Here is a 16,150-nt window from a genome sequence, read left to right on the forward strand (position 1 = left end):
CTTTTCCTCATTGTGAAAACAGAACAACATGATAATAATGAGGAAAGAGGGAGGACAATGTCTTGCTTGCAGTTCCTGCACTCCATCATTGCCCAGCTGAAAGGACTACTGAATTATCCTGTACATCATGCTGACACTCATGGGCAGCATGAGAGTTGTTCAAAATATTGGATAGTAGAAGTACCCTTAGGCTGAGATCCCATTCTTCCTAAGAGATGCTCTGAAATGGGATATATTGTTTTAAATTTGTAAACTTCTGAGCCAGTTCTTTCTGACCCTGTGAAAATCTAACAGCAGAAAAGGCCAGAAAGATTTCAATTCTACTTGGACCTTATTCTACTCTCCTGTATAAATTAAACAAGTAACATTTGGAATAATCTCATATATGAAATCTGGAAGCATTGATACAGCATTGTTCAGATCTTTTGTACTATCAGAGAAGCCTATATCTTTTCCAAGTGATTTATCAAACTTACCAAAGATTTAATAGACCTTTATTCAGGAAGGAATATAGTAAAGCTTTTAAGAGATTTATGATAGATTTCTAAAGCTTAACTAATGGTAGAAAAGTATTTCAGGCAAGAATGGGCAACTGCACTGCGTCTTTTCCATAAATTATACCTTGTTCATAAACCTTTAAACCTATTAAATACAGCACAAGAGGTCCTTGAGGCAATGCAAAACTTGAATATTCAGCTCCTCAAGATAAAACCTACGATTATTTATTTATTTATGTGAATCTCTTCAAAGAAACAAATAAAAAGGCAGTTAGATACATAACAGGTATGTAAAAAGGGAGTGGGGGCATACATATGACGAGAAAATACAGCATAAGAAAATTGCAAAAGAAAGCTTCCAATGAATTTCAATTGGACTGAACTCAGCTAGCTATTAAGGTTAAATTCTATTATTGTAACAATATTTTATTAACATTTATTTATTTACTTACGTATTTGCTACATTTATAGCCTGCTTCAATTAACAAGGACTCTGGGCAGGCTACAAGTCATTAAATAACTTAAATTTATAATGTAAGAAAATAAAAAAAATTATAAAGTAATACCTTTAAATTAATCTGAATTATTGTTAGTCTTAAACATTCCTACTAACTTAAAATCAGGTCAGATATAATTCTTTATTGAAGATTTAAGATGAAACTTGCATATGTAAACACAGTGTTCTGTTTAGACTATGAGACGACCAGGCAAGTAAAAAGGAATTCTTTACTTACAAGCAACTATGTACAATTAGCAATTGTCCTTTAATTAATGGTAAAAGGTGAAAGGTCCCCTGTGCAAGCACCGAGTCATGTCTGGCCCTTTGGAGGGATGCTGTTTTTGCGATGTTTTCTTGACAGACTACAGTGGGGTGGTTTGCCATTGCCTTCCCCAGTCGTCACCTTCCCCAGCAAGCTGAGTACTCATTTTACTGACCTCAGAAGGATGGAAGGCTAGGTTGACCTGAGCTGGCTATCCGAGAATCCAGCTTTCGCTGGGATCAAACTCGGATTGTGGGGAGAGTTTTGGTTGCAATACTGCTGCCTACCACTCTGCGCCACACGAAGCTCTCCTTTATTAATAATTCAGTTCAATTCAAGCCCAACTGGGCAATGGCAGAGTGCTTGGCAAGATAGCAAAACCAGGTTTAGCTAGAGACCACAAAGATGCGGCTGGACTGGACTGGACTGGAATTTGCGGCAAGGCGGCTAGGCAGGACTTGACTGAAGACTGTGGCAGAGAAACAGGACAGGATCCAGCAGGAACTGGTGGCAAGGCGACTGAACCAGCCTGGGCTGGAGGACACAGCAAGACTGTAAGGCAAAACTTGGCTATGGATTGCAACGAGGTAACAAGGCTAGGCTCGACTGGATTCTGTGGTGAGGTGACAGGACTAGCTTCATCCAGAACTCATGGCCAGATGGCAAGGCAAGACTCGACTGGGCTTCGTGGCGATGAGGCAAGGCAAGACTCGACTGGGCTTCATGGCAATGAGGCAAGGCAAGACTTGACTGGGCTTCATGGTGATGCAAGACTCGACTGGGCTTCCAGGCGACGCAACAAGGCAAGATTCGACTGGGCTTTGAGGCAACGTGGCAAGGCAACACTCGAATGGGGTTTGAGGCAATGCAGCAAGGCAAGACTTGACTGGGCTTTGAGGCAAAGCAGCAAGGAAAGACTCGACTGGGCTTCAAGGTAAAGTGGCGGGGCTCGACTTGGCTGGGCTGCATGGGCAGAACGACAAGGCAAGACTCAGATGACTGGAAAGGCTCTGATTCCATAACAGCTACAGGGCAAGGGTCCAGGGACAATTCCAGCTTCTCTTCCACTGAAGAAGTTGTTAGCTCAATGGAACATTTGTCTCCAGCGATTCAGTCTTTGCACTGGCTCCTTTTTAAGCTGTTCCCTTTGTGCCATTTCTCCTGCAGAACCAATCAGGCTTCCTTTTGCTTGGTGCACTTTTCAGCTTGCCTTTCTCTTGCGCTGATTGGCGGCTTTGAATTTGACTCCTGACTTTGCCCAATCGGCTGCTCAAGACTTTCCTGCTCTGCTGAGTCATGTAGACTTTCAGTTTCCCCGTTTTTCCTAGCATAGGTTTCAGTTTCCCCTTTCTCAGCCTCAGAGTCAGACTCAACTCTTACACACAGTTAAGTTTAACTAGTAAAAGCTTCAGCTCTATGAAAGCTAGAGAAAGCTAGATTATTTATCAATGACTAAGACTGTACTTATGATCATCTTGGCATCACACATATGAGTGACATTTCCCTATGCAAACAAAACTAGTGCCATTACTACTACTTTTTTGTAGGAAAGCATCAACATTTGGGGGATAATTATCAAATCAAAATAACACTGATTTTGTTTAGCTCCCATTTCATACATCAAACAGTTCATAGTTCTTGATAGGTAAATTCTTCACCAAAGCAGCAAAACTTCTTATGGAGCAGCATCTCCCTCAAAACTGTTTGGGCTAGATCAGAAAATCAAAAAATATCCCAGAAGGCAGCAACAGCAAACCCCTGTTGTGCTGTTGCCAGGACAACTGCAAGTTTATATTCATGGAGTTACCAAGAGCCAAGTTTGCAGACTTCCCCTTTACTGCAAATTAGACTAATGAAATAATTCATTGATCAAGTTGGATTCTTTTTAATGTTTTTTAACTAATTGTGTTGGAAACACTTTCAAAGACTGCATTAATATGAGATATGCATAATGATTTTAATGCCTATTATAAAAACTGCAGCAATTGTATATGGAACACCTGCCCTTTACAATGACAGTAACAATGCCTTAATACTGCAAATATATACATCCCTCTGCTGATTTACCAACTTATAGCTTATAGCTAGAATACTTAAATTAAAGTAGAATCCAGATAAAATTTGGGATTTCATTTGAACAATGAAGACCAATTAGTTTTTCCTTCAACCCATGCATAATATGCAATTATAAGGAATACATCAGATAACATCTTGCCAGGATTATATGACTGGACCAGATGGGCAGATTCAAAGAGGCACTGCTGAATGTCCTCCATCACCTTCATGAGTTTTTTGGGGCTGGGTTAGATGACAGTCCTTATCTGTGGCAATCCCCACTTTATGGAACTCTCTCTCCCTGGAGGTACATGCAGCCCCTAAGTTAATATTCTGTAAAAAAGCCCAAATTTTTCAGGAAGCCTTTGGCCCTTAGTGGTCCTGATTAGGGATGTTCATCCTCTATATTTAATTTTGGGGTTTATTATTATGTATTTTTATTTTGCGTATTGCTGTATGCCACCTAAAGTCCTCCAGATAGTAGCAGATTATAAGCATCATAGATAAATCAATCAATCAATCAATCAATCAGCAGATAAATAATACAGATAGAAAATAGACAAATAAGGTACTGTAAATACATAAGGTACACAAAACTAAGATAATCAAAATTCTCATTTGGAATCAGTTAATTGGCTGATTTGAGAAGAAAGCAGTCCCCTCAGGCAAAGTAAAAGAAAACGGTGATTAGCAGGCAAATTAGATGTAGTAAAATTTCCTCTCCAAAATGACTTTCAAGAAATCCGTGCAGTAAGAATACAGGAGGGGAGAGGGGGAATTATCGCTCCTTAGTCCATTAACAGAAGCAGTTTTGTCTGCAGAAAGATGTCACTGGAATAGAGGCCCTAAAAAGCTTTGCATTAGCTTCAGTATCACTAATATATGAGAGGAGAACCTGTAATGTACCTGGTGATTAATACAGCTGCATCCACTGGTGACATATCTTCACTCCAGCTTGTTGACATCTCTAAATGTATGTCATTTTTCTTACCAAATTCTTCATGTTGCCATTTGCAAAAGCTCTCTAGCATTTTTTCACCATGATGTCCAATATACATCCCTGCCTGAAAATTATAATGCATAGCTTTACTATAATATCCCTACCTGAATAGATTTTTGTAACAAAACCAGTTCCAATATTAGATTACATCACTGCTGCGTTAAACTTACAATGTTTTCCACTCCAGTCTTTTACTGAATAGTGTCCTCTAGATGTTTGGGAGTTCTGAGAATTCTCAGAATTCTAGTAGACAATTCCGGGAGTCAGAGGACCCAAGATTGGAGAATATTGGTGTAAATATGAATCCTACTTATCTAAATTTTCTATTGTTGAAATATTTTGAATACCATGATCAGCAAATCATACTCTTTAGAAGTCTGTTTAACCTAAATTTATTGATTTATTAATTTAACCTAAATTATTAATTAGATTATTTTGTACAACTCAAGGCAGCATACACAATGCCCCCTCCTATTTACATCACCACAACTCCATGAGGTAGGTTGGCCTGAAAGAAAGTGACTGGCCTCAAAGTCACTCAGCTAGTTTCATGCCTAATGAGGAGTAGAACTGACAGTCTCCTGGTTTTTAGCCCAGCACCTTAACCACTATACCATACTGGTTTTTATATTATTATACTTTATATATCTTCAAACAACTTTAAAGATTTAAGTGTACTTGCAGTTATAAATAGGTTCAAAGGAACATTGTGTTTGTTTCAGCAGACATGCAATTAATATTATTACCCTAATTATGCATTACTGAGGACTCCCATCAAAACTGAAGTGTCATGTCATAATAGAATGCTCAAATACTATTTACAATGGAATCGTACTTCCATTTAGTAATATAAAAATAAGAAACAACAGTTGAACATATTTAAGCATTAGATTGCTCTGCTGGGACATTTTGAATGGTTGAAAGGGTTCAAAGTCTACAATCAAGCCTCTTTTACTGTATTTACTTTGTTCAATCTAGCTGCAGTAAGTTTTTTCACAGCTTCACAGCTTTCATTCAAATCATTTCAATTTTTTCCTCCTAGCAACAAGTGACAGGGTCACCATCCAGCTTCAGGTTGCTGTCCCCTGAAGAGGTGGCCTGTAAAGCATCAAGATAAAGCTTTGGGAAAGGAATATTATTCCTCCTTTTCTCCTTATGCAAACAAACTTTTTACCTGCACCCATCCCTACCATGTCTGCATGGTCAAGCAGTAGAATTAGTATTAGGCTTAAGGCTATCTGTACAGTTTCCCTAGAGAGATTCTGATCAGCTGGCCACATGGGAGGGAGAAGATAAAAAAGAATGTCCCCCAAAGGATAAAGGGGAAAAAAAAAAAGGTCCACATCCTTGAAGGGAAGGATTTAAAAAAAAAACTATACAAAAATATATTGACAACAGGAATGGAGTTCACTTTTCTCAAATCACACTTTGGAACTGCAAATAACTCATAACAGACTAACCCTGCAGGGTCCCAAGAAGGAATGGACTATTTCTGGAGCATCAGCTAAATTGGATGGTTTCTGCACAGCTGTAATTGATATATTATTCCATCAGTGAGAACAAAAAAAAAAAGCTAACTCAAAATGAGAGTTGACTGGTTTAAATTATTGTATATGAAACATGGGTCAAACAGTGATGGTAAGGTTACTTTCAGCACTGATGCTCTATCAGGTACTGGGAAATGCAGCCATGCTATGAAATTTCCCCCCTTTTGACCCTCTCTCAAATTACTTAAAAGCAAAGCAGTGTTTTTAGTCTTTGGAAAAGTTCAGCAATCTATGATTTCCCCTTTTGGCTTCATTTTATTTTATGTGATTGAGAATTGCAGATCCTTGTATTAATTTTGCTTTTTTTAATGTACATGGAAGAGATAAATGCAGTACTTTCTTACTGGAGTCTCATGAAGCAGAACAAGCTTAGTCACCCGAAGGTTCATTTGAACTCCAAGGCTCTTGTGCTGGAAAAGATTAAATACCTGAAAACAAAAGAAATTAATATAGTAATTTAAAAATTAATAATAAGACAAATCACAGATTGAGGCAGCATCTTAAATGCTGTGGAGTACTAAGTTGTTTTCAATGTTTTCCAAAATAATTCCAACACAACGATCTATTCAGGACACAGAAGATTCTACACAAAACATACATAGTTTCTGTATGTATGAAATATTTTATACATATATTTCATACATACAGATATATTCATATATTCAGTTGGTTGGCAGTGAGATGTTGTTGGCATCATTTGCACTCTCAGTTCAGTTTTGTTTGCTTAGATTATATTCTTATCAAACAGTATGTTGAATTTTATATCTGCAATAGTAGAACAGGATACTAGACTCAATTTTTTTTCACAATATACAAGGCAATAATAATGAGTCTGGATTGGAGAGGAAAAAAAAATGGCTATATTTTATGACCTATAAATTCCAATCTACCAGTGGATCTTTGAAACTAAATGGATGACTTTGTGCTGGTTCCTGAGATGTGGCAGTATCTTAGTGTCAATATAAAAGTACTAGTTATGACTCCTTCTCTCTTCTAATCCTACTAGCTCATATTATTAGGTTACATTCTGTGCTTTATGTATTCTTTTGCTGAAAAAGTCTATATTTTCTTACCATATTTAGAATGGTTAAAATAAATCTCCTAGCAGCATCTGCTCCATGATAGGAAACCATTGCTGGATCTGCAATCACTACAGTCTCCACATTATATTCTTGAGGTAATTTATAAGAATATCTTTTTCCTCGTCCATTTTCTGTGCCTTTTTGACCCCTGGCTCTTCTTTTCTCTGCAATAGAAACAACAGAATTAGTAACTAGAATAGTGGACTAAAACCCAAGGAGGCCCAGGTTTAAAACTACATGTAAGCATGGAACATTGTATTATTTTAAATTAGTTATTATAGTTCAGCGCCAAACTTTCTCATAGAAGGTGTTTTAAAAATGGAGCAACCTTGAATTCCATGACAAAAGTGTGGTATAAAGCCAATTACTACTTTATTGTCTAGAAAAAACTCTTTTAGATTTTGGATCAGAAGTTTTCCCTAAAGTTACTGGTAATGGTATGAATGAAGCAAGGATCTTTTGCATTCAAAGGGTAAGGCATATCACTGATCTAAACTCAGTGTGTATATTAACCATGTCACACTTCAAGTTGTAATCTTTTGTGTTACTGGCATGCCAGTTCACTTCAATCAATTTGCCTTTAAAAGAAAAGCCTCACAGAAACCAGCAGTTACAGATAGGCAAGCAGTTGCCTGCCTTTCTGGAAGAGAAGATGAAGAGGCTAGAAAGAAACCTGCCCATCCTCCAGCTTACCAGGGAAGAAATAATTATGGGATCAGATGCAAGGACAGCAATATGAAGAAGCCTACCAGAAGTGTGATGGAAGAATTGGTTACAAAGGACCAAGCTTTTTTCTCTGGGGCTTTAGAACAGATTTCAGAGTCTCTCAGTTGATGATGCGTCTAGAACTCTGGATGAAGATCAGCTGCTACAAAACTAAGGGACAAGAAAGAGGATCTGCAAAGGGAAGAATTCCTGCCTCTGCTCTGAAGAGGAGGAAGTAATAAGTGGTAATATTATAAGACTTCTCACTGACAAAGACTGAAGCAGCAGTCTTGATACTGATCTACTGCACCACTGGGAACAAATGGCATAGCCATCCATAATCTTGAAGAAACTGCAAGGATCTATTAAGTGCTTGGTAGGAAGGTGAAGGAACTGAGGGCATAGGTGATGTTCTCTTCATTCCTTCCTGTCAAAGAATGCAGGTGAAAAGAATACTGGAAGCAACCATCTGGAAATGAAGATGGTGCCCACAAGAATGTTTGGATTAATTGATCATCCAATTCATATTTATAATAGCAATATGTATACAGTATATTATATGGTCAATATTGTATTTACTGAAAGAAAGATTAGGCTTCTCCCAAGTAATTTGTATTTAAAATGGGGAAGGTCATCTAAAATTAGCTGAGAAGCTGTTCAGTACTCACTGGGAGGAGGAGGACTATTTTAATTTCTGGCTCTTCTTCATTTAGACAAATAGAGTATTATGTGCTTTTACCTTTGAACAACGATGGCAACTAACAACAACAATAACCTTCTAAAAATGATAATAGTTGATGCAATTCCAGCTTCTCAAAATGCATTGCCATAGGACCACCAAACTGAACTGAACTGAACAAAACAATGGGAAGCTGGTTCTCATGTATGCTCTAGACTGCCTTTAAACTGGTTGGAGACTAATAAAGTTACAATATGGCATATTTGAAAGGCAACTGGTTTGGGAGGGCTGAGATATACAGTATTGCTAATCAGCATGTACTAAATTCTAATTCAAATCCACATCCAATGAGAAAAATAATTCTAGGCTTAATTTTTCCCTTTAATCATGATACAGTGCGCTAGAAAATCAGTTTCTGAAAACTAGTAAGAAAAAATTATATACGCTGCCATACACCAGTCTTAAGAAAATTTACTCAGAAATCCTATTATATTAAAGCAGCCTCATTCCCAAGCACGTATAAATATGTTTGCAGCACAGTTGTTTAGCAGAGGAAGAAATTTTGATAATAAGGTATCATGAAATCTCTTCATTTTTAAATTCCTTAATTCAATATTTATGAAAGATAATAAAAACAGGATAAAATATTAATAAAAAATAATTTCATTACATTTGTTCAGTAACTCTGTTAATATTGGTGTTTCTGGATTACTCTGCTTTTTAAAAAAAAATAATGTCCAACAAAAACACTATTATGTATACAACTGTCACATTTAATAACCTTTTAAAGTTTCAAGGTATTACTGGCTTGGGCAACATTCTATGCTTAAAATTGGTCTCTCAGTAGGATTCCTTGAAAATTTTATGTATATGAAGTAAGTGCAACAGACCACATAAATAAGAGGAAAAACAAGTTGAAGTAATACAACAGAAGCTTAAAAAATAACAAAAGTACCTTTTGCTATATGCCACGTACTATTATGAATTTAAAACATGGCAGAAATAGTAAACTACCATTTACTTTTGATAAATAATGAAATGATAAAAGATACTTGAATTACTTGAAGCAAGACTTCACAGAAAGGTCAATGTAATTTGTTTATGACCACACTTATCCCTTTGGAAAATCCAAATAAAAAATCAATGGCTTTTACAGAATCTGACAGTTTCATCAGCATGGTAAAACAAGCATTGCACTGTTGCAACATTCATTTGATCATTTCCATCCTCCCACCATGAAATGCCCATGAAATAAAAATTTAAACTTTGTTTCCTTACCCCATGATTCCAACTGTAATGAAAATAATGACAAAGAAAATAAATTTGATATCAGCATGCATTCATATCAAATTACATTACATTCAAAACAACCAACTACTTTAAATTATTCAAATGTTGACAATACAAAGCTAAGTGGTAGATTGGATTGATATGGTAGTATGCAAAAATTCTAATTTTTATTTTGTTCATCCTAGAAAGTCTATTTGCAGGACTTATCTGAGTTATGTAATCACCACAGCTGTACATAGTTTACTGATCTGTAAACAAACTGCAAAATTTAAGACTAGTAAAGCTATCTTTCAAAGCACTACAATTAGATAAAGCAACTTCCACTCAGATTGTGAGCATTTAAACTGATAAATACAACATTTGAAAACTGCAAGGAAAACCATCTTGTCTAGAACAAAGTTGTAAAAGCAGAAAAGAGAGTGGTCCAATCCCAAAAGGGAGTTGGCAGATTCATTTGCTCTATTAAAATCCTGGCATACCATTGTTTGGCTTACTATCTTTAGTTAAAATTAATTCCAAGTAAAAGAGTTTTTATCCACTGCTTATAAATGGAAGCAAATGATGTACTGGGAAATCTCAGTAACTTTGCTTGAGGATGCTTAACAAAACAGATCCAAATAACAACTACTGAAATAAATCAAGATTTATTTAACTTTGTATCCGTAGACCAGAATACCCCAACCTGGCACTCATCAAATATTCCTAGAATTCATAGCAAATATGCTGATTTGCAAACCTGGGAGTTGAAGTCCATCAGTAATGGAAGGCCCCAAACTGCTTAAGACTGATTTTAGAAGAAGGCTGTTTGCTACTCTATGTAATAGGAGTCAGGCAAATAGAACAGTCAGAGATGAAGATTTACATAAAGTACCTATTAAATTAAAATATGTTACTGGGAATTACATTACCAGCAAGAACACCACAGTATTGACTATGAGAAGTGGATTTTTCAGGGGCTTTTTCGTGTATGGATCTTTTACGTCTGCATACCCGGTGTGCATGACCTATCACAGCCAAAGTATGATTGAATGGCTCAATAAATATGAAGTCATCATTCATCTGCAAAAAACCAATCTGCAGGGAAAACAAAAACAACAGATTAACAAGATTGCATCATGCTATATAGAAAATAAAGTATTTAAAATTATGTTTCAAGAATTGTAGCAACAAAAAATGAATACTTATGACACTACTGTTATGATTTATTTTCTATCCCTCCTTTGTTATTTTGATAAATAACTCAAGGTGGCGAACATACCTAATATGTATGTATGCTAGAGTGAGTGGATGTGAATGTGAAGAAAGCTGAAAGAAGGTCAGATTTATTGAGCAGTAAATTATATTGTAAATTAGATATTTCACATACAACTCCTATTTTCCCCACAGCAACCACCCTGTGAGGTGAGTTGGACTGAGAGAGACTGGCCCAAGGTCACCCAGCCGGCCTTCATGCCTAAGGTGGGACTGGAACTCTCAGTCTCCCAGTTTCTAGCTCATTGCCTTAACCGCTAAACCAAACTGGCTCTCCACTAGACCAAACTGGCTCTATGATTATTCTTTTTTACAAGCTGATCTAGAAAAATCAGTACCACAGCCTTTAGATACATTTGTAGAATACAATTTTGTATAAAAATCTGAAATATTAACCAAAGAAATACTGTATGTATGTGTGTGTGTGTGTGTGTGTGTATAAATATGATATACGTATACATATACACATAGAAAATATATATAAATCTTAACAAAAGAAGACACACACACACACAAACATACAGTGTATGTATGTATGTATGTATGTACACCTATATATCTCCATACATTTCTACTAGTAATTCTCATAATGTCATAAAATGTACTGTTGGATTGTATGTAAATAAAGCCCATTCTAGCATCTTAGTATCAACACCAACCAGACAAATGGCCCCAGTAAGTTCACTAACAGGACATGCAGGTAACTACTCCCTTGTCAGTTCCCCAGTATTTGATGATCAAAGGTATAGACTTCTCCTTTATGATTTTTTAAAACTATCCTTTTTAAATCATATAAACTAGTGGCCATCACCAACTCTTGTACTAGCAAACACCATATGTTAATTAAATGTGTGAGGTTTTTTTTGTTTGTCTTGAATTGTCTAACCATATTTACTAGATGACCCTTTTCAATGAATGAAAAAGGGAGAAAAAGCTGTCTCTATCCATTTTCTTCCACAGTATATATAGGTTACATTTTCTTATTATTCTTTTTTTTAATAAAAAGAAACTTAGCATGTTTTATTTTTTCTACTTATGGAAGATTCTTCTGACCATTAATGCTTTTAGTGTTTTTATCTGCACATTTTCTACTGATCCACCTGGTATTGCATCTGGTATTACTGAGTTTGCATAAGCAAGATTCAGGTTCAAAATCCTGCTCAAATCTCACTGGGTGGCCTCAGACAAATCACTTGATCTCAGTCTCAGTATCTCATGGAATGCTGGAAAGTAATGAATGCTTTAACATTATAAACAACAAAGATAAATGTATTCTACACATGTTATATAAGGAACATACCTTCTTGTTTTTACTTAAAGGAAAAAAAATAGCTTTTATTGTCTTAAGGAAACATTGCATCTGGCAAGCTATCAATGAAGAAAAAGATAAAATTGTAAAATTTAACTGTGTTAAAGACCCATATTTAAGACCCATATTTCTCTTTCTACCTCCCTACCTTCATAGGTACTACCATAGTATCAAAACAGGCATTCACGTTTCACTAAATCATTCCAAACAAAGCACCCAGAAGATATAGCATGAGTAACAATCAAACACACTAATGAAATAGTCAAGATTCAGCCAACTATGCTTAGGTAAATAATAAAATCAATAATGCTGCTCTGTCATCAAATATCTTCATTTGGGAAGACTAAAGAAATGATATATAAATGATAGCCAGTACCTCTATTTCATTAACTATACTTCCTGAGGTACTTGCTGTATTGGATTTGCAAATGTTCTTTTAAAAATAGTGTTCTGTCCATCTGATCATGACTTTTCTAATTTTCTTGGATAAAGATAATCCCTTGTCTCTTATCCACATCAACTCACTCCTTAAAAGACTAGGGAATTTTTCCACTGATTACACAGTTTCTTGAAAGTAAGATCCACCCCTATTTTCATGTTAAATGAGGCTACCATAAATACAAAGAACATATGCAGTCTATTCAGCCAATTCTCATAGAACCAGGACAGTCTGGTTCATTTCTGTGTAAACCTTCGAGCATTCACATCTTCTCTTTTTTAAGCTGCAAATCGAACTGCAAAACTATAAGAAGTGAGGATTTTAATATGCAAATACAGTCCAATTTACTTACGGAGTCAGGAAGTGTAAATGGCTGAGATTAGTTAAAAAACAGTACTCAGATATATCTGCTATTCTATACTGTATATCACTCAAATTACATCTTTCATGTAATTTGAGTGATATACAGCTGACCATATTTCCTTGAGACAAAAACGGGACATTGGGATGGCAAAACAGGATGGGGTTAAACTTATGTAATATCCCGTATTCACGAAAAAGACGATAAAAAGGGTTATTGACAGTAAGCTGGGAAGGTGCAGGAGGGGGAGGTGCAGCAATGGTTGGGTCCAGAGAGGCTGGTGCAGGGGTGGCGTTGGGTGGAGAGGTTGTAGGAGGGCTGAGGGTGGCAGCAAGCTGGGATGGGAGGACAGGAACAAGGCGGCAGGAGGCTGGAGAAGCGGAGGGCTGAGGACGACAGCGAGCTGGGACAGGAGGACAGGAATGAGGCGGCAGGAGGCTGGAGAAGCACAGGAGGGCTGAGGGCAGAGGTAAGCTGTGATGGGAGGACAGGAAAGAGGAGGCTGGAGAAGCGGAGGGCTGAGGGCGGCAGCGAGCTAGGACAGGAATGAGGCGGCAGGAGGCTGGAGAAGCACAGGAGGGCTGAGGGCAGAGGTAAGCTGTGATGGGAGGACAGGAAAGAGGAGGCTGGAGAAGCGGAGGGCTGAGGGCGGCAGCGAGCTGGGACAGGAGGACAGGAATGAGGCGGCAGGAGGCTGGAGAAGCACAGGAGGGCTGAGGGCAGAGGTAAGCTGTGATGGGAGGACAGGAAAGAGGAGGCTGGAGAAGCGGAGGGCTGAGGGCGGTGGCGAGCTGGGACAGGAGGACAGAAACAGAGGAGTCTAGTAAACAGTTGTCCCCAACAACCCGTTCCTCTCTGGCATGCCCTTTTATTTTATTTTATTCCTGCCATTTTGGCCTGAGAGCCAATCAACTTCTTTTCTGCTGGGTGTGCTTTTTCGACCGTCTTCCAGTGCACTGATTGGAGGCAGTGACTCTTCCTCTTGCTCACTGCCAACCAGCTGTTCCTGAGGTTCTCGCTCTAGGTTTCCTACCAGACTGAGAACTACTGCCAAGTCAGCCTCCTTTTCAATTTCAATTTTTTCCCACTTTTCCCAATAACAGCTCCAACATTTTTTTAAAAAGGACAAAATTGACATTTATATTAAAACGACGGGACGGTCGGGAAACGTTAAAAAAATGGGACTGTCCCATTCAAAGCGGGACGTATGATCAGCCTATTCATATATTGTACAATAAAACCTCCATTTGGAAGAAAGGGATATCCATTTAATCCAAATGTATTTCATTGGCCTAATTTATGTCATTTATGTAATTACATAATTGATGTTTTTATGTCATCTTTCAAATATCAATTTATGTGATCTGTATAGCTCTATAATTATATAAATGATGAAAATTGATGAAAATGATCCAAAAATATAAATCATTCTATTACTCAAATGACATAAATTGTCACAAATGACATACATCAGATTAATTGTACAGAATACTTCAGGAGCAATGTAGTTTGTTCTTTGCAGATAATGTTCAACATACAATTTTGTTCATTGTTAGGGTTTGAGGTTAAGGCAATCCACAGATTCAAACTTTTACTGTATGTAAAATATCTAATTTACAATATAATTTACTGCTCAATAAATCTGACCTTCTTTCAGCTTTCTTCACATTCACATCCACTCACTCTAGCATACATTTTAGTGTTATTCCTTGCTCTTCATCAGTTAATTGTGCCTATAATCCTAGGAGTAAAAGCACTGAACACACATACAAGTATAGGAGAGAGAGAGTAAGTCTGCATTTTTTGATGGAGAAAATATTTTTTGACGCTCAGGAGTGAGATTGATACAGCAAAGCAAAAAAGTAAACCCACATCTTTGTTGTGTGGTGGTTTGCCATGGAGTTCAGCAGTGTGATTTCTAGAGGTTTTCTGTGCTCCACAATGGAGGGCCTTCCTCAGACCAGGTGGCCTTGTTTGGATACTACAGAGATGCATTAAGATACAAACATGAAGAGCCTATTACTTTCTGCGAGGAAAGTTTTATCAAGCATCATTCCAGTTCTACTAAGCAATTTCGGGAAACCGCAGTGAATTTTAACTTTTTAAACAGGATGCTTTGCTACTGAAGGAAATGACTAACAAAGGAGAGAAGAGACTGAGAAATAGCCCATACAGTATTCAACAGTGCAGAAAAAAGGTGGGGAAACAACAAAACAAGGTAGGAAAAAACAACAATAAATTGACTCCTTCCTGCTGCACCACATTCTCACAAAGATGTAAGTACCCTTTTATTTAAGAACAAACTTGCTGCCTTGAGAAAGGAGCACTCTAGAGCTTCCGCAAAGGAGGCTAAACCCTAAATGTAACAATTAATGGTCTCCTGCCATTTAAGTGCTGTGCCATGTCACTAAAGATACAAGCAGGATCCTGTACCTAATAATAGCCAACATATGGACTTCTGGTGTCATGAGTACTGATGATGAGCAGGAGTGGGCCCCTATCCAGGGGGGAAAACGCATGCGTAGTAGCGAGAATTTGAGCTGTCATTCAAAGAGACACAGAACAGACCCGCCTTGACTTTTGGGGTTTATCTGTATGGGTTTTCTCACGCTTCTTCAGTTTGTTAGGATTTTCTGTCTAATGTAGCAGTAATAAAACACTAGAGACCTATTCCTCGTCTCGGCATGGTTCCTGCTTGTTAGGACATCTGGGAAGAAATAGCAAACTGAAGAGGGCTCTGTGAAAAGCAGAGCCAACGACAGTGGCAAATTGAAGAGCCAGCAAGTAGACCGACGCTTCGTAATTCTTCTCTGGACAAGAAGAGGACTTGAGATTATTCACAAGTGCTCCTCATGAGGAGACCACAAGACAGCAGCCTCCGGCAGTTTTAGAGCTCTGGGAGACAAGGGAATAGCCATCTTTTCAGCTATTAGGAACCTTTGGATTGACAGGTTTTACAGCAAAGAGGTTATGGATTTAATTTCACAATTTAAATTATGGAAGGCACCAGGTGCAGACTCTATTACAACTCAGCTAATTAAAAATAATGTAGTGTGGTAGGCCAATATATTGGCATCTCTTTTCACAGCAATTGATAAATCTGATCATATCCCCAAGGACTGGCATCTATAACCACTGTGCCTACACATAAGAAAGCCAATTATCAACCTATAA

At 37.5% G+C, this 16,150-nt stretch overlaps 1 protein-coding gene across 1 annotated transcript in view; it reads right to left on the reverse strand.

The window, feature by feature from the left end:
* The window catches only part of ADAMTS19 (ADAM metallopeptidase with thrombospondin type 1 motif 19), a 129,373-nt gene that overhangs the window by 75,819 nt on the left and 37,404 nt on the right, over positions 1–16,150 (reverse strand). Inside the window, exons 3-6 of the mRNA XM_063295261.1 lie at positions 10,525–10,690; positions 6,934–7,106; positions 6,205–6,288; positions 4,220–4,377 (exon numbers count right to left, since the gene is read on the reverse strand). Coding sequence (XP_063151331.1) covers positions 4,220–4,377; positions 6,205–6,288; positions 6,934–7,106; positions 10,525–10,690 — 581 coding nt within the window. The remainder of the gene's footprint in view (positions 1–4,219; positions 4,378–6,204; positions 6,289–6,933; positions 7,107–10,524; positions 10,691–16,150) is intronic.

The sequence above is a fragment of the Candoia aspera genome, chromosome 2, assembly GCF_035149785.1.
Source record: "Candoia aspera isolate rCanAsp1 chromosome 2, rCanAsp1.hap2, whole genome shotgun sequence".
In the NCBI taxonomy this organism is placed as follows: Eukaryota; Metazoa; Chordata; class Lepidosauria; order Squamata; family Boidae; genus Candoia; species Candoia aspera.